Genomic DNA, 23,722 nt, shown 5'->3' with positions numbered 1-23,722 from the left:
ATTCACAAAAAACTACACAAACACTCATACATTCACGCTGTCCACCACATTAAGTGCCGACACAGTGTCACAGGCACAAATACGCTGGATGACCAGCTAGTGAGCATTGAACTGACTGCCATTTACAGAGGTTCTCCTATAAAAGAATTCAGACCCTACCTCTCACTCTTGCCTTTTAGCATGCTATCTCAGCAACTAGCTGCACTACCTAGCCACCTCCATTAACTAGCATTTTCATTCTGTTACTGCATGCAACGTGATACAAGTATGCATGTATTAACTATACTTCTAATTATCAGAAAGGCTTGTGTGATAAAAAAAACAGTGACTGTACAAATTGACTCAATTGACAAAAAAATTATATAAACTATGCCGTACAACCGATAAGTTACCTTGAAAACTTGAAAAACTTGCAATCGCTCAAAAAATTACACACAAATGCTGGTAAAGTCACCAGCAGAATCATTTGGGCGAGACTGTAAAGGTAAGTGCATAGAGTGAAATGAGGTACAGCCCTATTCCCAACAAAGCACCCAGTTCACGTGAGGACACTGTCTGATTAAAACAAATGTACGATGGGGTATATGTCCAATTGTCATGAATTGAGTTAGCTAGCTCCAGAGCAGACAGCTACCCTGAGTGACTGAGAGCCTAATGCTCAGAGCACATGTCATCATATTAAAGGGGAGTGAGGCAATGCTGTACACAAGCTGTGACTACAGTCACGTAATGTGTAACATGGTGAGCCAGGTAAACAAATCATTTGAAATCAGGTGTGGGTGCATGTATCTGATACATCATGGGGGGGGGGGAGATATAATGGGCATATGGCATTTATTTTCCCTCCAATTTGATTTTTTTTTTTGTTGGGTCATACCAATATAGTAGTGTGCCCAATTTAGTAAGGCTCATTATTTTTGTGCAGTTGCTGCCATTTTGATACCACAAGACAAAATACAGCCAAACTTTGTCAAGTTAAAGTATTATTCATCTTTTTAAAAAACTAATATGACTGACTACCACTGAATTAAAGATACTTGCAAATGAAACTTCCATCAAACCTGTTTACAATACAGAACACACAAATCAACCTTAAGATAATTTCTAACTTTAAAAGAAACTATAATATCAATTCGCTCTAGTGTTGTTGTTTTGTAATGGGTAAAGGAAGATGATTCTGCAGTTTTACCAAGTCTGTACGGAGGAAAATCTAATGTTACATTACTTTTAATTCATTTTCTACAGGAGGTTTCAAAAGAAAAATAATACCTATAATCTATGACCTATGATATTCTTCTTACTATTAGATACCAAATGCAAGTAAGGTAGTGACTTATTTGTAAATCAATTTCCAGGAAGTCACATTTTTCACATGTCTTTAAACATTATGGATGGATGTGGAATTATGCTCTCGTAATTTCGTTGGGTAGCGCAAATGTATTTTTCCTGCAGGGATAAAGATAAAGTGTGACCTGGACCTTTTTATAAAGTAGCTGTAAATGTGTGGTTTGAGGGAAATGTTATAAAAGCTTTTGTCACAATGTTGTTATTTGATGCAGTTTATATCTGACTGCAATGCTGAAAGCGTGAAAATAAAAGATTTTGTTAACAGGGTAGTCTCAGAAGAGTTATTGCTTCTTGTTCAGAGGGAAGTTGGAGAAGGATTTATAAATGCTACTTACAAAGCAGCCAACTCAACAATGTTGGACCATAGGACAACTGAAGTATCTTAATTTTTTTTTTCCTCTGAATCAATAATTGTTAAATTATTAGGATTATGAGATAACTGCACATTTTTGCAAAAGGAACTGTCAATCACATTGTGCCTGGACCCAGCCCAGAATTCATGACCATATGAGGGTCCCCCCTTTTCCCTACAGCACAGTTTCTGGCTCCAATTTATACAACATGGTGGCACAAATACTGGTTGCTCAAGATTTAAAGTAAAGAAAAAGAACAAGAAAAAATATGTTCACCGCAATGAATAGTAGCTAATTCTTCTCCTTTTTAATACTCAAAGGAAACCTTTAGTCAGAATGTAGAACTGGTATTCTGCACAGCATCCATGCAAATTACTGAGAATAAACAAGATGACCCTGGAACAGTTATATGTAAGCAATCAGTCCCATTGTAGAGGGAGAGGTCTTCCAGTGACAGTATTTGGTGAGAATTTGCAGGCAAATAAAAACCAGGATGAGTATATACTGCACAGTAGGTTTAAGCCAGGAGCTGCCACTTTTCAGATGTGGCTTTTGGACCACTTTATCCCCACTTGGCCAGATGTCATGATATCACGTCACTGAAGAAAACGTGTTTGAGAAAATACGGTTACCTACAGCTACATGTCAGGAATGGAATCATGCTACACTGGCGGACAGCAATTTTAACCAATTCCTGAAATATTTCCTAAATCTCAGTGAAATAGATGTTATCAGTGTCAGTGGTCAGATAATCAATGGTCAGATTATCTTAATCGTAAAGACAATTCAACAGCTACTCTATAAATGTGGCATTTTAATGATAAATAAACACAGTCATACTATAACAATTAAGCAGTTTGAAAATGTATTTTAGATGGGAATATAATCCACCTGGTGTATCAGGGACATACCAGTTACAAACTGAAAGTAATATCTAAGGCCTGCAGGATTCAAACCACTGAAAGGGGGATAAACAGTACATATACATTTGTTCAATTTCATTTCAATTTGGATGCTATGTACAGTTTTGTTAACAGTGCCTTTGGTTTATTTATGATCACTGCATAATTCATAATATAGAGCTTTGAAATACACACCTCTAAATCAACTACATTATATTCATATGTACATTGTTATTAGACCTATTTAAAATATGTAAAAAGAGGTTGACCATTCTAGTTGACTTGTTTAAAAAAATAAAAAAGGAACGTGAATAACATTGTGATTATTATTCAGCATAATGATGAAATACAATTTTGAACAAATGGGGGTGCCCATGCTACTAAAGTGATCAGACAGCTCACTCGTTGTTGGTTGGCAGGTACCATGGTAACCATTCTGTGCACTGTGACTCTGAAGAAATGTTGTAACCATAGTAACTGCCAGGACCTGTGGGAAGTGGGTGAGGGTGATTTTTATGTGTGGAGCCATAAACCATCACTTGATAGATTTGCCTATTGATTTCCTTTTGTAGAAAGAGTCTGCACCTCTCGGCTGTTTACATATACAAAAAGATAACTGTTCTGTTTTTAATTATAAATCACCAATGTGAAAAATGGTAAAAAGATCAAAGCTATGGTAAGCTCTTTTTACAAGAAGATAGGCAGTCAATGAAACACTGTAGATGTGGAGGAGAGCAGGAAAAAAACAGACATCCTCTTGAGGGGTGGAATTCAAAGGGAGGCATTCTTGGATCTATCCTTTCCTTTTGAATATGAATGCCTAACACGGCTTGTATTTTCATTACCTAGAAATGGCTGATTGTAGCCAGAGTTGTCTTAGAGAAGTAGAGCTTTTCTGTTCAATGCATCTGCAAAGGAAGTCATAGAAAACCAGAAAAGGGACCTTTTACAATGCAAAACAGTCCTAAAAGAAAAAAAACTAAAGCAAAGGAAGATGAAAGGCAAATTGAGGGGAGTAAGTACGTCAGCCTTTTATCTGCCTTGAGAGAATCAGTGTTTTTGCAAAGTCAGTTCAGCAGCTCAGGATTAGTGGTCTGTTTCACTGCCTCTCTTTCTTTCAAATCCCAAAAGCTGCATTGGTTTTCCTTTTTATTTCACATAATATTTATTGCATTTTAAATTGGTGAAATCAATGTTGGTGTGTGTAGATGATTGAGAAATGGCACACAGGTTTGTAAGCTGGTTTATATATTGCATTGGGTTTTGATAGGTGACTGCTAACAGGAGAACCACACGCTTGAAGACATAAACCACGCCCAAACTGCATCAAGGTCAGTAGATTTGCTGCAGTTTTTCAAGCCATTCCTTAAAAGGAAGCAACAATGCACTGACAGGTTTGGGGTGTGCAAGCTGCAATGCTCTTTAGCGAGTATGACTTCCAAACAAGAAGGGATAATCTTGGCATTGGCCAAAAGGACCAAATTTTACCAAACATGGATCTGACCAATCAACCACCACTTTCAGTGTGCGTGAACAATTGACCAATTGTATTTATATCCAATCTGCTACAAAGAACCACATTTAACACCCTACCAGTCACATAGTACTACAGGAGACATTTCTCTGACAACAGTTTCTCTGAAAACCTGTGGCTCCAGAAATTCAATTGTGAGAAACTATTGCAGCAATCTTCCAAAAAGCTGTGACCAGATTCACGGTGTGCTAATGATGTAATGGCTAGCCTGGCCCATGTTAATGAGATAGCGTCCAGCCTGATTCTTGCAGCAGCTGACCTCCCTAGTGAACAGAGCAACTAGCCTCACTGATAACAACAGCTCACCTGGACAAAGTGACTAGCCTCACAGATAACAACAGCTCACCTGGACAAAGTGACTAGCCTCTCAGATAACAACAGCTAACCTGGACAGAGTGACTAGCCTCTCAGCTGAACTAGACTGAGCAGCTCACCTCTCAGATAACAGTAAACAAAACGGCATGAGTATTTTTTGTGGACTGTACATGTGTGTGCATCAATGTTAACTTAGTCATAGTCATAGTCTTCTGACTAAATTGCATTTTTGTTTTAGTCACAGTTTAATCATTTGATTATTTTGTTTCAGGGCTCTATTTTCCAACCGGCGCACGGCATGTGGGGAGCTGTTGCACTGGTGAAGTGGGTTTTGGCACGCCTGAGCCCGTTTGGTAATTTGGTGACTCGCCATGTTGCAGAAGTGGGAGGAGTGTTGGGGGTGTGTCAATGAAGATGAATCAGCACACTGCAATTGCGGTACAGCGGATTGCAATTTTGGTGTCAGCGTAGTCTGCGATTTGCGCTTGCACCACTCGCCTGTTCAGACCAGGTCTATGGCACAAGTCACAGCCCAGCTTAGGGCGGGTTACTCATTTCGGGGCTTTCCTAAGCAATGCACGCAGGATCATAACCTATTCAATAGCCAATCAACTGGTTTTGTGGATCATATGCGGTCTAATTTGGCTTTGATATAAATCCCCCAAGCAGGAAAAATACATGCTTTGTATTTATCACATTTTTCCTTTTTCATAAAGTTAATTCCTGCATTTGTTTCTGTTTTTTAATTGTTTAATTGCTGTTCTTATAATGCAGTGTGGTCCTGGGTAGCGATAGGTGGGTCTGGCCCTTAGAACCGTTCAGTATGAATGCCGGTGTCAGCGTTGCAAGTTCTGGTTCAGGAAAATAGAGCCTTTAGTCCAGTTTTAGTCAACAAAAACTAAAATAGCATTAGTCAACAAACGCTAACCGTTTTAAAGTCATTCTAATTAAACATTTTTCACAAGAATGTTCTTATAAATTATTACTGGCTGACCTTTATACACAGACCCTATAACAATAATAATTTCTTCCAAGAATCTTGTAGCTCTTGTTATTATTGCATAGCAGCTATAAAAGTTTGGCATATGCACTATGTAAAGGCACATTCATGCAGGAATACGAGAGGAATATTACAAATTCTGGAACACTATTCAGGTGACATTTATTAATCTTTATGTCATGGACCACACCTGGCTCTATGTGGAAGTGCTCTATGCTTCCAGCATTACAGGCTTAACATTACACCTATAATGCTGGCTGCACAACTCAGATTAGGAGTGATACCAAACGTAACAAGAGAGGTAAGTACATTGTTTTTGTCTCAAAAAGACTGTTTTTGCAAAATGCCTAATTTTAGTAGTAGTACAGTAGTACGTACACATGGCTTACATTGCATTTTGTTCTCCTTGGAGTCATATATAAAGTTTGTCTGCATATCCCTTCTTTATTTCAAAAACCAGCTGGGGCAGGGACATGATTTGACAAGCAAACTGAGCACTGTCGCAAGCATGCTAATGATTGGATGAAAGATGCCGATATGATGAGCTAAGCTTTGCCTCCATACTTTCTCATTGGAACTTCTGTTATATCTTAATGATGCACTGCACCTAATTAGGAAAGTGTTGTGCACAGCATTTAAAACCACTTAATTGTCCAATTGTCTGTCGAAGACATTTTCATCTTGTTTTTATTCATTGACAATAATGTTAGTTCATTTTGTTTCAGTATTTGGCAACAAATCTGGGCTTTTATTTATTGTATAGCTTTTGTCATAGAAAATGTTTTTCTTGATTAACACTTTCATCTTAACATTCAACAAGGATATGTGTGTGCTTTGTGTGTGTGTGTGTGTGCTGATTGACAGCTGTCTAGAGCCTTCAGTTCATAACCTATTGTCTATGAAAATGCTCTTCTACAGAAAGAAAAGGTCAGCAGTCGTAGGCTTGTTGAGGGAGCTAAATTCAATCATCCCAATGGAAAGTACAGGATGCCTTTTATAATACTGCTCCAAGTGTTTTGGGCATATTTTTTTCCAGTGTTGCTAATTAAGTCCATTGGGGCACGCTCACCCATTCTACAGGAAGTCAGGAAGGATAATATACAGATAGGTGACAATTTACATAAGAGAGCATATTCCACACACTCCTGACAATTGTTCCACAAATGCAAACACACAGCGTAATGTCATACTGTTTTATCATATCATCGGCATTATGATTCAGTCTGCTGCCTTGTCCTTGTTTTGAGTGCTATCCTAATGCCATATATTAAAATATAGTAGATTCAAAATAATATTAATCTGTCAATGTGCATTAAGAGTAATGAATCTTTTCACTAATTAAATAGCATTTGTAATGACATAATTGATAGCCTTTCTAAAGCACAGTTCTGTGCACTTATCTTTTTTGGGGGTTGGAGAGGGTATATATTTTTACAATTGTTATTCTTATCGCAAATTTCACCAATTTTGAATGTCCACTGGCAATTCCTTGTGCCTTTTTTGTCTTAATAAAAGTACAAATTTTATACCAGGCCTGCATTTCTTGAGTCAAGAAGAATGAAAGCATGTTTGGGAAGCTTAAAAACCCACTGCAACATGCAAAGAATTATGCCCCATTTATGCTAATTCATATTTTTAAAATCACAGCCGTCAAGCAAGTAACTCCGTCATAAAAATGTGCTATGAATGATACAATAAGTGCATTATAATGTTGAAAAGTGCCTATTGTGTTTAGATATTATAAAATAGCATCTCCAGTTGTTTTGTAAATAGAGTTCATGGGACAGGAAGTATTCACTGAAAAGGAAACCAATGTCTGGACAATGTTCTCATTAAACAGGCTTTAATAGTAATAGATAGTTTAAACGAAATAGAATTTTATAAAGTTCAAAGAGTCTGCATCAGCCTGCACATGGTTATTCAGATGCAGTTCATCTCAACTAGCATGAAATATTTCCAAAACTTTGCAGAAGGTTCCAGTTATATTACCTTTTGGTTATAAGATATGTTATGATGAGAACATTCCACAAATGTTTAAAAAATACATTACTATTCTAAACAAGTTCTACCAACATCTCAGGGAAAAAAAGAAAAAAGAACATTCCAATCTTACTTGCAAAATCCCCTGAGGGTTATGATTTAGTTATGACAAATGACAAAATAATGTCATGGAGAATAAGTTTTAAACACAGTTTAAGAATGTTCTGAATGAAAGGCCTGAAATGGTAGACCTGTTTCACGTTACTTACATTCTTCATAAAATTAATATGAATTACTCTCCACAATTCAGATTTGTTTTTTTTTAACAACATAGAAATAACATCCTAAGGCTATTCCTGCCATGTTCCTCGTGACTTAAAAGATAAGGCACATCCAGGAAACTGAACAAAAATAATAGCTTGAAATATATACATTAACTTTCCAAATGTCCCTAGAGTGTTCTTAAAATCAAAATGGGTTCCAGCCTGAGAATGAAAAATGAGGTTTGATTGACATATGGTAAAGTTTCCTCAGAGGTAGCAGATTAGGGACAGACAGACTATGGAAATCCTGCTGTTTTTTAACTGTGTCACAGATCCTAAAGTTTTTTGCATACACATCTGATAAGCTTCCTAATGGAATCAAGTGTTTTCTACGGGCAAAACCAAACACCACAGCAGAAGTTTGTTCTCTCTGTACAAACAGCTCAAGTTCACAGACAAAAAATAACAATGTTAAATGTTAAAATGTTAAACATTCCTTTTTTATCGGATTGGCTTGGGTTTTCAGGGGAGTTTCTATGGAAATACATGAGACCCACCCAAACACGCATGCAAAATTAGACCTCTAGCTGTTTCTGCATGTGTTAATGAGAATATATGATATAAAGTAGAAACAGCTGTACTGTTTCCCTCCTGAGGGCAGGAACTCAGTTTTGAAATCACAAGAGGAAGGATTAACTTGCATTTTAAATGTGACCCCTCCCTCCACTGAGGGCACTCCCAGGTGAAACTGCCCAACTATTACACTGACAGGTTTATCAGGTCCACTGGTAAATAACAGCCAGGTCTAAAGGTTTTAGCAAAAGGCTGACTAGTGTGTGCTCATCCTCAAGACACTGGCCAGGCACGTGTCATTCCCCATGTATAACATTTGGTTGGCACACAGCCAGTTTAAATCAGACCTGAATTCCATAAGAAAACACACCGCTATGTGTCACTCAACCCTGTGCTACCAATTATGATATTATTCCCTCTTGCTTAGAAAAACATTTTGCAATATCTGCAGCTGTTGTTTTTCAAAATAGTTGCCTCCCCGATCTTGATCCAATAGGTCAACAACAGGAGACCCTAAAAACACTGCCAAACATAACCCTGCACAATAAAAAAAAAAAACAAACCAGAGAAGCAAACTAATGTTAAATTAACAGAGGGCCCCAGCTAGCCTTGCAGGGTCCATTTCTTTGGAAACAAAAGAGGACTGTGAGCCATGTCTCTTGTGTAATTTGAAATGAACCGCATTCTAGTAACAACTATTTTAAAAAACAGCATTCCTACCAACACATCAAGACAGCCCACACCATACTTTTTTATTGATTGCAGATGTTTTCATCTTAAAGCAACCAAGAGAACTGAAACAGACCCTAGGTGTAAGTGTGAAATTTAGCAGCTGGTGAACTATTTTTCAGTGCATTAATAAATAATTCCCAAGCAGGGGCATGCGGTCATAGGCACCAGGGGGTGCCATTGCACCCCCAAATCATTACACCTCCCTATTTTATTTGTTACATATTTATTCGTTTTACCAAAAAAGAATAAGATTTTTTTTTAATACGCCCTTACAATATGCATCTATGACTTGATGTATGTAGTGCCAGCCTCTCTGACTAAAGTGGCTAAGTAACACACATTGTCATGTCAGCAGAGCCTATCAGGGGTTACTTTCTCCTCTTTACTACTGGAGACCCTGGTGGGTGAATGAATTATCCTGTGATCATCAATCAATGTAATTCTAGGCATGTCTTGCAGAGATCTAGTAAAAACATCATTGAAGCAGTAGCTATGGCTGCTAGCCTGAAGAAGTTGGGCTGGCCCGACTGGCTAATGAAAACCCACGTCATGTCTGTAAACAAAACAGGATGCTCCTGCAACCCAGGGGGAAAACTGTATCACCTTGGTAGGTTATTACAATGCGGAAGACTTGATTATCAACAATTTAATGTACTAAGGGCATCTTGTGTTTCTGGTTCTTTAATTTCACTTAAATATTTGCAAAACTATAGAAAAATGTATAGCGTTAGAAGTTTTATTACACCTTTTCTGGAACTTTTCTGTGGTTAGCTAGCCTATCTAGCTGTATTTATGTTATAAATGAGTTCAAGCTAACCCTCATAAACTGTCAATGGTTGATTAGCGGTAAGCTGATCATTTTTAGCATTATTCCAACTCAACACAGTTTGGACAAATAGGATACACCATTAATGGTAGTGTATCTGCTGAGAAATAATAGTATTAACAACAAATCGACAGCAACAATAAATTACTTAAAATACTTAAGACAAATTTTGGCAAAGTAGAGAGCATTCCAATTGCAAGAGTCTCTCAACCCACAAACACACACACACACACATACACACACTGCTTAACCTTAATAAATTAACACAGCTGTCCTCTACTTAAAGCTGGAATTTACTGAAAAAATGTAGAAGATAAATGCCAAAAGGGTTTAAACTGAGACCAGTAACATTAACACGTTGTTCAGTCAAACCTGATGTATTTAAATAAAGCTTGAATAAAAATAAGCATGCACAGGGATTTTAAACAATAATTTTGTGTCACTTAGTTTATGAGGGGTGAAATCAGCAATGGTAAAAATTTGACTGATGCAACTGGAAGGTGCTTCTATACATTTCCTTATTGCACAACAGCAGACACAGTACAAGAAATGATTTGTATTTTGCATTAATAAATTCCCATGTGGGACACAGCACATGGAGCCCTTCGGGGGTAGGGGGTTGTACTGAGGAAACTAGTTTGGCCAGAATTACTTTTTTAAAAGAGGCAAGTCTTCTGAGAACTCTAAACTCCTCCTCTTCAGGATCCTATATCCTGCAGCCCATACCCTTCATCAGTCTGGAGGACACCGGGACCGTCTGCAGCTCCACGCGACTGGTCTCATCATGGGCAGGATCTGTAAGGAGGTGACGGGTCAGGTGTTCTGCTTCATCGGATTCCTGGGGGTGATCATCGTCTGCGGGATCCCCATGTGGAGGGTGACCACGCGCATCGGCGCCAACGTGGTGTCTGGCCAGGTGGTGTGGGACGGCCTGTGGATGAACTGCGTGATGCAGAGCACGGGACAGATGCAGTGCTCCATCCACGAGTCGCTGCTCAAGCTGTCGCGGGATCTGCAGGCCTCCCGGGCGCTCATCGTCACCGCCATCGTGGTAGCCTTCGTGGGGCTAACCTTCACCGTCATCGGAGCCAAGTGCACCAGCTGCCTGGACAAAGACGCCTCCAAAGCCAAGACGGTGATCTTAGGGGGCGCCATCTGCATCGCGTCAGGGGCCACCTGCGTGATTCCTGTCAGCTGGTCGGCCGCTACCACCATCGCAGACTTCCAGAGCTCTTTCGTGAGCGAAGAAAGGAAGAGAGATTTGGGGGCTGCCATTTACATCGGATGGGCGACTTCAGCCTTGCTGATCATTGGCGGATCAATCCTCTGTACTTCCTGTCCGCCAGTGGACAACAGGTACGGCTGGGGCTACCCGGGCCAACGCTACCCACCCCAGTACTACCCAGGGCCCGCAATGACAGCAGGGACCTACATGCCTGCCAAGGTCTACATACCCAACAGGTCTCATTCTGCCTCAGGTCAATACATCCCCAATAACGCATACTCCAGTGGAGCGTCATATTCACCTGTAAATTACCTCTAAAATTACAGGGTAAAGGTAAAAAAAAAAAACATTTGATTATTGAATGGTTTACAGAACAGCTGTTTTTTTGTTTTGTTTTTTTTTTTACTTTTTTGCTCAAGTAATTTAAATCCCTTGTGACTTTGAAAATCCTATGCTCGAGTTTCCTCATAAGATACAATATCATGTGTTATGTGATTGGTTATATATATTGTAAAGGTGAAAAAGTCCTAATCATGTTTGATATTTTCTGTTGACAGTAGAGAGTGTTTCCTTTCTTTTAAAACCCTGGCAGCCAATCTGCAGCCTGGCGGCACAGTTGTGCAGCAAGCCGTTTGTTTGTAGCCCAGTGACACTGAACATATTTTAAATAAGCTGCATAATGGCGTGGAAAAAAACTAAAACTTGTATATCATAGTGGAGAAATCCTTCAGCAAAAGGAATAACGTGGAATGTCGGACCTGAATAAATATGTTACTTTTTTGTGTTCACCTGAACATTTTATAACTGTATTCCACACTTTGGTGCATTTACCTTTCATAACTGCATTCCATATACCACCCCTGTGGGAGAAAGTTAATGGGTGCACAAATACTGGCAACCGCCTGAGGATAAATGGACAGAAAATGACTAAGCAAACCCATCACTGTCTCAAAGACAAAATGATTCTGTATTTATAGTAGTACTTATCAAACGAATATGCTTTTATTTTATTCATTTTGCAATGAATACTTATTTTTAGAATTTAATGAGAAAGCAAAATCCTAAATTTAAATTGTCATGCTTGTGAAATGTATATTTGTTTACTAACCATAAAATGTTTAAAGCATTAAGTGAATGCTTTGAAGAAACTGAATTATTGTCATGCAATTGTCATTTCTGAAGAATGTTTGTTTTTGTGTTTTTGTGAATAAACTGGAGGTGCAATTTCCTGGCTTGAGTTATTATTTCACAAAGTGTCAGTGATGCTCATTTACTTACACCCATTTACAAGGAAATATGCACATTCTTATATGCATATACTTTCTGTTGTGGACATTGTGTATTTATTTATTTATTTATTTATTCCCCTGTGAACAAGTATACTTCAGCACAACTTAAGAATTAATTATACATTCTTTAATTACACTTCAAGTATACTGAAGTACCCTATACTTTAATTTGAGTACACTTCAAGATGTAATTTTTTCAAATAGGTTGACATGCTCTTCAAATTTCATTTTTTTCTGTAGTAAGGTGAAGACGGTAGAATCCTTCATATTTTATTCTTAACACTTAATATTGGAACAATGAAAGTGGATTAGCCAACCAGAGCCCAGCAGTGGCCTCTTATTGGGCAGAACTCCAATAATACACACAAAGCTGGTGGTCTAACAACGCAAATAAATAATGACCAACGCTATGATCAACTCTGCATTTAATTTCACATGCAGCGCTACACTACAGAACAAGACACTTTTTAGCAACATTGAGATTCGATTTTTTTAATCATAATGAACACATTAGTACAATGGGCTTCCAGCAGTTGAAGGGTGTGACTGTTGTAATTACTGTGAAGCACAGTAGAAACACTTGATGGCCCATTCAGTCTCCAAGTTATTGATGTGGCACAATGAGTTTCTGTGAATGACAGTTGCCCATCTAAGCCTCTTCAGGGTTTTTGTTCTCTTGCATTTTAAAAACTCTCAGTGAAACTCCCCTGCATTCCTCTCTCAAATCACAAACACTCAGAAAAAAAATGTGGTCGGGCTGCAATTTTACCTTGTAGACCAGTTTCAGGCCAGGATGGATGGCCGCTATGCACCACCACCCCCCTCCCCCCCTTTAGTAAAGCAAGTAGAGCTAATGAAGGCTGTGTAAATAAATGGCCAGTTATTTACAGTTCCCAGCAAGCCACACGTGGAGCACCATTGGAGCAACAGTGCTTTGCTAACCGGCACTACAGTGGCCCGCTAGCGGACAGTAGCGGCGATGCAGCGAAGGTGAGGATCAGCTGTGAGAATAATGCTAAGTAGCTGGTGAACACCACTGCCGCTAGCAGACGCCTTCAGCGCTGATTTGCGAAACATGGGGCACCGACGGCAGTCAGATGCGGGCCCGCTTGGGCTGAAACTGCTCTGATCTAGTGGCTGCCCGTATTACACAGCTCAAGCAAACAGCACTGGTGCAAGGAGCGAGAAGGCTCATAATGTGCTCTGTAAGCTTGAGTCATACTGCATTTCTGGGAACTCAGGACTGCTCTCTCTGTGAACTGACTATTTTTTAGTGCAAGCCATTGCGAATTCACATTTACTAGGCACTAAACTGCTGATGGCCTGCAGGGTCTCGTTTTCAACCCCAGAGGGCACAAGGGGTGATGGTCATTGGTGCCATAATTGGCTGGACCGCAACAGCGGGGTCAGCCCTACAAACGCGAATGTCTGTGACTGACTGAGTGAGTGACTGAGTGAGTGATGAAGTTACACCATTGGTCGGCCAAGTTATGAAGTCACACCATTGGTCGCCCAGTTCACGTTTATTAGGTCCAACCATATACTAGGTTTTAACCTGGTGTTTTTTTTGTTCAGTCCCAGAGGCCTGTTGAGCAGCCTGAGTCTGTTGGTTGGCTAACACCATAATCAGAGGTGTCTTACAGTGCTTAGATAACCCAATTCAGTGCTGAAAACTTTCCTGAGACCAACAGGGTCTCTCTCTCCAACATTGTAAGGACGCAACCTCACTAACTTTATTGAGATAAATAAGCAACCTTTTCTTAAAAAACAAGTTCAACAATCATAGATCTCAGGGTTGCGGGTAATCGTGCAGAAAAAACCCCATCCAGATTAGCAGTGAAAGTGGTGGGTTTCTATCTGGCCTTTTATTCACTGATCACATTTACACCCGATAGCAGCACCATTGTCAACAATGCAATAAAGACAATAGTCTGATAAAGTCGTTAACGTGTCTGCAATGTTCCTGTTTACGTACAAACAAGGACTCAACCAGTCAAACAGCAAGCGTGGGAGGAGTCAGAGGCGTTTCCCTGCAGGCCTGCCTGGACCTACTGTTTCTATTATCCCACCTCTTTTCACAACTCATGCTGCTGTGACAAATGCTCATGTTTTGCGTAACGTGCTGCTCGAGAAGGTTACACAGAAGGTTAAATGGAAGCCAACAGGACATTTGGCTACAGCCCTGAGAATGTTAGTGTGCAAGGGGTGCCAATTCAGTCATTCTGAGCAACTCGGGTCACAGGGTTCTCCTAGTGAAAGAACACACATTTGAATGTGTGATTTAAAAATTTTCACGTTCAAGGAAATGTACATTTTCTACCTCATATTACTATTGCAAGATATCAAGACATTTTAAATAATAAAAAATTATCATTTAAAATAATATGAAGTAAAATACAATATGAGTTAAAATATACAGGTAACATTGAAGTAGTTATTCTTATTTTTCCTCCAAGAAAAAAAGGTAATCACTGGTTAAAAAGTTATAACATGCATGTCATTAAACACTCACCTTACAAATACATCACACATGATTAGTGCCTTATTTTATTGAACTGGTTGAGTTGAAATTTTTGCATTTCAATGGCAGTGCCCTAACTTCTCCTGTCTCTTCCCCCTCTCATCCTTGTCCATCGCTCAGTAAGTGGCCCTTTGTGTTGGGCCCCATCTTCCAGCCCTCTAGGCCTTGAATGGGAAGGAGAGGGGAGCACAGGAGAGAAAGGATGCAGCTGGGCACTGAAGAAGACAAGGACTTCTTATTCTGCCCAACAAGTACTTTTAAATATAAACGTCAATAAAGCACTATGTGTAATGCCTAGCAACCTGACGCATAGCCAGTGCTGACCGGCAGTGTCCCGACCGGCCAGAGTAATAGAATTTTCGTATTATTATCAGTTTGCAGGCTTCTATGTAACCTATGGCATCTTTGAGAAGATGAGCATCCTGAGGAGAACGGAAACTGTGGCTGCGGCCTTCTGCAGAGCTGGTACTTAAAGCCACCTCTCCCCAGGGTCCTCCCACCCCGTCAGCGGTGGGGGGGGGGGGTTTGCAGAGGAAGAAGGACACATACGTCGGATGAAATATGGCGGTGGCTCTTTGATGTTATGAGGCTGTTTTGCATCTATGGTTCCTGAGGCTGTTGTTAAAGTAAATGGAATAATGAAACCCAGCAAGTACTAAGGCATTCTGGCCTAAAACCTAGTAAGCACTGTGACTGGCTCTCCCCTCCCTGGGCTTGCACCCTTCTCCCAGTCATGACACCTGTGCCAGTGATGGAACAGATGTTCCAAAGTGATCAGGACATCAAAATTATCTTCTAAAGCAGACCAAAGACCCAACTCTTCAAACTGCATCTTGGTGCATCTGCTAAATTAATGCAACATAATGTAGTGTCATTTAGTATTCCACCCCCAGGAAGCTACACATGAATCACACTGCAAAAAAATAATTGATTGCATACCTCAAAATCAACCAAGAAATGGTTGTGAGCACTTTACCCCCACACCCCACCCCTACTCCACACACTGCCCCCTCCCCTCCCCACACCACATGCTGGATCCCCACCCTCTCACACACATGCACAACTCACCGGACTACACCTCTCTGCTCCTGCAATGGACATTTTATGATCACCCTGCACCGACACTTTATTTGGGCCATCATCACCGCTGGGCCTCTTATTTATATACTATATAATATATAATATTATATACTATTTGTATACTATGTATGATTACCACTGAGGCCACCGGTTAGGCATTATTTATATTACACATTTTATAATTACACTTATACTGCACAATTTATATTTATATTTATCACTGTTTTTATGTTTCGTGACTATGTTGTGTCTTTGTGTTAGCACCTTGGACCGCGAGGAACGACATTTCATTCCCGTATACCATGTATGTGGAGAGGACAAATAAACAAACTTGACTTAACTAACCACCACCATATGGCTTTGCATTAGCCTTTTTATTGCCACTGTTGAATCCAACTAAAAATTTGTATGGTTAATTGGAGATGTAAGTCCACAAGCACAGACTGGAGAATTTGCTGAATCTTAAAAGATTTTATATGAAATGGTCAAGCATCCCCAACCAATGTGTTCAGCAATCTCATAAAACACTGCAGTAAATGACTCAGTGCTATCCTTGAGAAGGAAGGGTGCACAAAGTACTTAAAACAGGGGTGTGAACACTTTTGATACCAACATTTTTGGAAATAAAACTTTTATTTGTTAACAAAAAATAATTGGATCAATGGTACGAGTATCAATGGATATAACCAGGCATTACTGAGCATACAATATTGGCTTATTATCTCTACATTTTATAAATCATCATTGGTACAAGTTGTTTTGGAGGACCACGATATACAAGAGATCTATTTGCAGTTAAAGAAAGAGAAGAACAGCCTCACCAAACTATGTTGGGTCCTTAATTAGCTGTGCACCACTTAGCCTGAAAGACCAGACTAAATATCACCAGCTGTCAGGCAAAGCCAAACAAGACTAATTTTTTAAGAAAATGATTGTAGTAAGGTAACCTACTTATCTAGCTGATAATATCTTTCAAGTATACCTTTCTGTACTTTCACTTGTTCAAATATTTTTTACATTCCTATGCCAAAAAGAACTACAAATGAATCTGCTAATATTAATCATTATTATTATTATTATTATTATTATTATTATTATTAATATTATTATTATTATTATTATTGTTGTTGTTGTATCAAGATTATTGCATTATTGTATTGTTCATTTCATCTTTTCCTGATAACCATTTTGACTTTAAAACAAGATCTAAATTTAAAATACTATTAATACACTGACATCAAAGTCTGTTCTCAGAAGTGATCGACGTACATTTGTTTATGTAGCACATTCTTTCATTTTAATATTGCTCAGTAGATGTATAAACACTTTAAGCCACAAACACTTGCTTGGCCAGAGATTGGGAATGTTAAGTGCTATTGTTCTTTCTGAATGTTCATTTAACTCTCACACAGTTCATATCAGTCAAAAATGCATAATGTATTTGGTATAAAATTAACTCTCCCAGATATGATTTAAGCACTGAATTACTGTGAAATGGGGAATTCATGAAAATTGTTAGAATGCAAGTAGAACAGAATATTGGTATCACAGAAAGTAAGTGTTCTTCATTTAGAAAATCAGAGGAATCGGACAAAAAACATATTCAATGCAATCATGAAATTTAGAGACATTTTCTGTCTGTCATTTCAAACTGCTATGCCTTGCATAGTCATGCTGAAAGTTCACACTCACACGTAAAAAAAAAATTCACACTCTCACATATGAAACTCTCTCCAGAGAATTAGTGCAAGTGTTTCTGGGTTTGCTTATGTGTGAACCGAGGACCGCAGCTTGACGTTCCCCCTCACTGTCTCACAGAATGCGACGACGAACAGGGTAGCTTGCCATGACACAGCTCGTCACTGTACTCTTAGTCTCTTTTTAAAGTATTACGCTTCAAAAGCTATTTAATCTGCTTAGTGAACCTTTAGTTTTAATCTAATCCTGTGTTCAGTTCTGCATTATGTCTGGCTAGTTTGCACAACAGCACTAAAGGCTCACAAATGCCCTCTGGTGGTTGACAGCCCTCTAATTTCACCATCCCAAATGTAATATTCCAGGAAAACCAATTACTCACTCTCAAAAGCTGCCATTTCCCAAGCTCCTTCCCAACATTGCATCTGTGCATCCACGCTCATTAGTACACTGATGCAACAACTACTATTTCGAGTTATTGCACATATAAATTTTGTCCATATAATGTAGATATCATGCCTCCAACAGTAGAAAATCATTCTGCCCTGGCCTATATTTAGGTAGTTTAAGGAATCTGCACTATATATTAATACTATATATTAATGTTACACCAGAACATAAGACATTTATGATACAATTTAATTAATTTGAACTGTTCTGTTAATGTTGTACATCACATAAGACTAGATTTATTAGATAAGTTAAGGAATTTGCACTCCTGGTACATATTACATATCCTATTCCACATAAAAGAATATCTCCAGACAACCAAAGCAAAAACAAAAACAGTGTCACATTGAAAGGGGTTCATTTACAATCACAGAACTCTAACAGTAATAGAAAACTCTGCAGTAATAGAATCTAGTGTTACCTGTATAAAGTAGGTTTAACATCAAACAATTACACTTGATTTGCATCTTCTGGTAAAATGGGAAGCAGAAACACAGTGAAGGAACATCAGCTCCACTGCACTTAATGAGAATACTTTACTTTGAATATACAGCATTGTAAATCAGCTCCATTTAAATCATCTCCAAAACAGCTGGAATGCACTGCTGCTGATAAAGCAGCCAAACTCCATAATACATTCTTTGCGAACTTACAGAATTTACAGTTCCTTAACAGCATAATGCAAGTCCCTGTCTAATTCATTGACTGTGCACTGGCAAACTATAAAAATAAAAATAAAAACTTCTAATGGCCTGGCATTACTACTGCTAATAATTACTATTAATGGCAATGGATATTACTACTGAAGGAGTAAATGATTCTAGTACTTCAATGTGTGGTTAAAATAAACTGTAATCCAATGTCTATGCAATAAATAATAAAGAACACCCCTCAACACACAAACGTATGCACGCACACACATACTCACAATATTGCGGCATGTGTTCATGGTCTGTTTCTTGTGTCTTACCAGGACATGAGCCCCTAGGGGTGTGCTGCGGATGCCGAACTCATAATTGTTTATTTAAAACTCTGCCAAAAAAATTATCTTTTTATAAAAATATTTAAAGGAGAACAGACCATTTTAAAAGATTCTGCATTATTAAAAGCTGTACATGGTTACAATTAGATCACTATCTATTATCAGAAATTTGGCAAAAATTCAATGATTCTGTTCCTTTGATAAAGGTCTGTCTTCCTCTCTGCAGCCATCGCCACAAGTCTAAGACAAATGGTCAAGGACGGAGATTAGCTTATAAGGAATACTCAGTGTAACCCTGTTTTTCAGTGTGCATTTTCACAATTTGAGTGACAGTTTTTACGTATTTAATTCTATAAAATCTGTGATGTAGTCTGTCGCCCTCTCAAATCTAACCAATTGCTCGTCTGAATTATCAGAAAGTTTCCATGCCATGAGAAAATGCTCATTCATGGTGATTTTGATCTGCATATTCATAATGAATCAGATCGTAAGACGAGGGATTTTTAAATGTTATGGTGTATCATATATCAGGACCTACACACAAAATGTCATACTCCTTACCTGATCAAGTCTCACAGTATGGATACTGGTGGGACTGCTATTAGGAACTGGCATTATTAGACAATTTTAGCATCTTTTTAAATGCTATAGTAATGAATACGGTAATGACTAGAGTAAAAAGGTGCTGAATTACAGCCAGATTTCCTAACTTTATAACTAGGCCTAACTTCTCTGTAAAATCTTCTAACCCTTTTTCTACAGATGAGTTGCTGGATTGTTTTAACGGGTATGTTAAAATGGTTTTTGTCATTGTCGCTCCAATTCAAATTAGAATAGTTCCTGTCAAGCTTAGAATACCATGGAAAAAGAATACAGCTGAGACTGTCACAAACCAGAACGCTGGTGGAGAGCTACAAAGCTGAAAGTACATTATGAGATTTTAAAACGGTGTCTTATGAGCTATAACAGAGCCATTAGGTCGGCCATATGGCCGTTACTGAAATGATTGTAGATTAAAGTAACTTATGGTTTATTTTTTTTTGTACTATTGGCAGTCTAATAAATCTACCCACATCTTTCTCTCCATCTGGTAGTGGCCTTTCACCCTCTAGATGCAAACCATTTTTTTCATATTTTCAAGAGAAATACAGCAGTTATTGATAGCGATGCCAGCTTGACCTTTACTCTGCGTAGATCAGAGCTGAGTTACTTTCATCTAAATTGAGAAGCTATTTAAAATGATTTTACAGATGAAATGAGAAAGTTGCCCTGCTCCTAACCAAATTTTTTCAAAAGTGTTTAGCACTCTGTCGAGTCACATCTTAGTAGTTCACCCTGTAGCAGGATTATTCCTGCCTTTCTGGGTAAAATACTAAAAAAAACAATCCAACAAATTTCTCAGAGAAAACTACGTTCCTCAGAAGCTGCAGTCATGTTTTTTTGGGACTTCTCTAACCAAGGTGGGCAGTGACTCACAGATGCTGCCAGCCACAGCATTCTGTTCTGACACTTTTGGACAGGAGCGCTGCTTTGTGGACCACAAAATCTTATTAAAAGCTAAAATCTATCTGGATTCATCTAAATGTTTGAGTCATATCTAACCGGTATAAAAGTGTTTGTTGCTCTTGGCAAGACTGTCTCAAAAAAGTAAAGGTTAATCACATGTTCTGCAGGGCTCAGTTCACGGCCCATTGTCGTATTCATGGTGGTGAAATTATTCAGTAACGTTGTGTCTTACCACAGCTGATGTACAGCTGGACATAACTGTTACGCCTGGAGAAAGAGCCTCAGTTAGAGTTATAACCAAATGCCTGTCTGATATTTTACAAAACTAATTAAAAAACAGGGAAAAGGAATCAGCCTGGAGCACACAGATTTTCAGCTACATATTGCAAACTGACTGCAGACAGATTAACACACAGTGTCTTAATCAGAGTCAAACAGACAACGGGAACTCACACAGTTAAATAGCCAGCAGTATGAGAAGCGCACCTACCACTGGGTAGATTGTAACCTAGTGAAATAGACCATTTGCAATGTCGTCATACCATGAGATAAAAACCATAGGCATCATACACAACAATATACCAACAGAAACATAGAAACTCAACAAGTACAAGTTTAATAGATATATAAAAACATAAAATCGCCTTCCGGATTAAAAAAAAAAAACTTCCTTAAATTGAATAACAACAAAACAGAAACTCCTCTAATAGGTCCAAGAAGGCAGACAGAAATGTTTTTCGTGGATCAGATTTCCAAAATTACCACCTTTATCTAAGGTTACACATTTTGGAGTGATTGTTGACCCAGAGCTAAGTATGAAATTGCGTGTCAAAAAAGACATCTTCTTTGATCTTAAAAATGCAGCTATAGTCTGTTTTTGTATGTATGTATTGATCAATGCCAATGTTAAATCATAATTGAATATCTTTCTCTCACTTGTCTCTTCCCCTCCTTAACAGATACATTTTTCACACAGGTGATATGAATGGTTGATACCTTTTGTCATAAAATAAATGAAATAATTTTTACAAACTTTCGTTTCCATTTGTCTAATATTACATTTTGATCGGAATCGGTAACCATTCAGTGTGACAAATATGCAATAATAGAGGAAATCAGGAAGGGGGGAAATACTTTTTCATGGCACTGTAACATCATCATTTTACTGTATTTCACTGTCCAACACATGATAATTAGTATCTAATTGTATAACTAGTTATGTATCTCTGCTTACTGCCAATTTGCTGAACTCAAAGTGGGTACCTGGAAGATAACTGCTGAGTTTTCAGGTTGACAGCCCAGATCTCAGGCTCAATTCGTTCCTGGACCCAAATTGTGACTCCTATGGCTCCACCGCAGACTTGAATTAAATTTGAACAGGTATATGAAAATACACCAATAAAAAATTAACATTGATCAAAAAATGTACAAATTTAGCATTTAAAATTGTTTCATTTTTTAAAAGGCTAGTTTTTTCCATCCATGTGAAGCATTCTGAATGGTACCTAATTTCAGTGGCCTGCTCTGTATCACTGTTTGACTTTGTTTTTACACTTCTTCATACCAAACACTATCACTATCCCCACTGTGGTCTGTAGCAATAGCACAGAGACAAGCCCTTTGTAGCATTTTCAGTGATTAGGTTGCTACTTTTTGCTGGACTTGTTCCATCAGCGATATCAAAGAACTTGATAAGGTGTAAATATGTGTGCTTCACTTGTCTGGATAGTACAACCAATGTTCTGCTGTAATTTAAAATAAATACAAAAAAACTAAAGTAACACAAACTGGAGGTAATTCTTAAATAATCAATATTGTGCTCTTTTATACAGAAACCCACTGAGGCCATCATACAACAGCATTTAATGTTTATCTGTAGATAGTCAATATGTTTATCTCTAGGATCAAGAGATATATATGCAATCGTGTTTCTAATTACTGTGCCTTTTGGAAGTTACAATGAAATGCATTATGCATACAAAATACTACTGGGCGCAATGGGTTTGAATGTGTCTCAGGTAGCTAGGCTATCATTTAAACATTGTTCTCTGGCAATATAAACAACCAAATCACAGATGCCAGTCTCAATTTCAATGCAGTAAAGTAGAATTGGTGGTAAGCAGGGTGAAATGGATCTTACAGGCTTCAAGGAAGCCACGATAGATTATTCCTGATGATGAGATCTTGAAATAATCACGTTGGTACAGTAACACCTAAATCATGATATATTATGTTTAAGCACCAAGGTAAGTCGCTTGTGATCTTGAGATAACCACTTATTTAAATATTGCATTATTTAAATCCTGAAATCTCAATATTACCTCTTTGGTAATACTGAAATCCTGATTTATGCACCTACGATATCAAGATAATCACTAAAGTCCAGTGATAGCAAAGTATTTTAATTGATTTCTTTCCTCTTTAAAGTGATGGTCCGTCCTGTACCAGTACATAGACAGCAATTATCTTGTACATAAACTGTTAGGACAGTCTGTACTGTTTTAAATTCCCGCATTATTGTTGCAGCTCTGGCGCTTGTGTTGCGTATGTCCAGTCTACAAAAGAGCTTAGACCCAGAAAACTTGTACGTTAGTGCACACATATCACTCACACTGCAAATATTGCCACTTGCACTGCGATTGCGGGTAGAGTACAGTAAGGGCCTATGCTCCGCTGTTCTATTTGTGTCCTGACCATCTGTGATTGAGACTCATGGCCATGCCTTGAGGCATACTGCACACTCACGCGGGATGAGGGTATGACATAGCTGAGATTTCAGAGTCAGGGGACAGGAGTGAGAAAAGTATCGAGGGGTAGGAACCAAATAGGAAGGACAGCACCAATAGAAAAGTTGTAGCCCTTTATGTGAAAACAATCTTAACGAGACATTTCAGGAATTTACCCTCTCATTCTTAGTGAGGACATACGGAGTAGACTATTAGGGGAATATGAGGAGGGTCTTAAAGGGAAAAAATCACCAAAAAAACAGGTTATACAGGAATCTACTGACCTTTGTAATTTCATCTCATGTAAAATGCTGGATTTTATCATTAGGGACAAAAATATTTTTTGCAAACAAGGTCATGCCTAACAAACATTCTGGACCTTTTTGTGGATGCAACAGAGTGATTCGAGTTGAATCAGTCTTG

The 23,722-nt window shown here is 38.4% G+C and overlaps 2 protein-coding genes across 3 annotated transcripts in view; one reads left to right on the top strand and one right to left on the bottom strand.

The window, feature by feature from the left end:
- The window catches only part of gap43 (growth associated protein 43), a 124,242-nt gene that overhangs the window by 34,441 nt on the left and 66,079 nt on the right, over nt 1–23,722 (bottom strand). Inside the window, exon 1 of one of the 2 annotated variants that reach the window (XM_064302060.1) lies at nt 19,014–19,049. The exons of the other annotated variant lie outside the window; for it this stretch is intronic. Coding sequence (XP_064158130.1) covers nt 19,014–19,034 — 21 coding nt within the window. The 5' untranslated portion in view covers nt 19,035–19,049. Of the gene's footprint in view, nt 1–19,013; nt 19,050–23,722 lie in introns of those variants that run through there. 2 annotated transcript variants of the gene reach the window in all.
- LOC135236561 (claudin-4-like) lies at nt 10,567–12,278 on the top strand. Its single transcript, XM_064303014.1, has one exon. The coding sequence runs from the start codon at nt 10,610–10,612 to the stop codon at nt 11,366–11,368; it is 759 nt and encodes a 252-aa protein (XP_064159084.1). The 5' UTR covers nt 10,567–10,609; the 3' UTR covers nt 11,369–12,278.

This window comes from Anguilla rostrata, chromosome 12 (genome assembly GCF_018555375.3).
Source record: "Anguilla rostrata isolate EN2019 chromosome 12, ASM1855537v3, whole genome shotgun sequence".
NCBI classification, from domain to species: domain Eukaryota; kingdom Metazoa; phylum Chordata; class Actinopteri; order Anguilliformes; family Anguillidae; genus Anguilla; species Anguilla rostrata.
This window is presented reverse-complemented; position numbering and strand designations above follow the sequence as displayed.

Excerpts from the sequence above, each read along its gene's own strand:
- LOC135236561 (XM_064303014.1), top strand. The coding sequence starts at position 10,610 with ATGGGCAGGATCTGTAAGGAGGTGACGGGTCAGGTGTTCTGCTTCATC.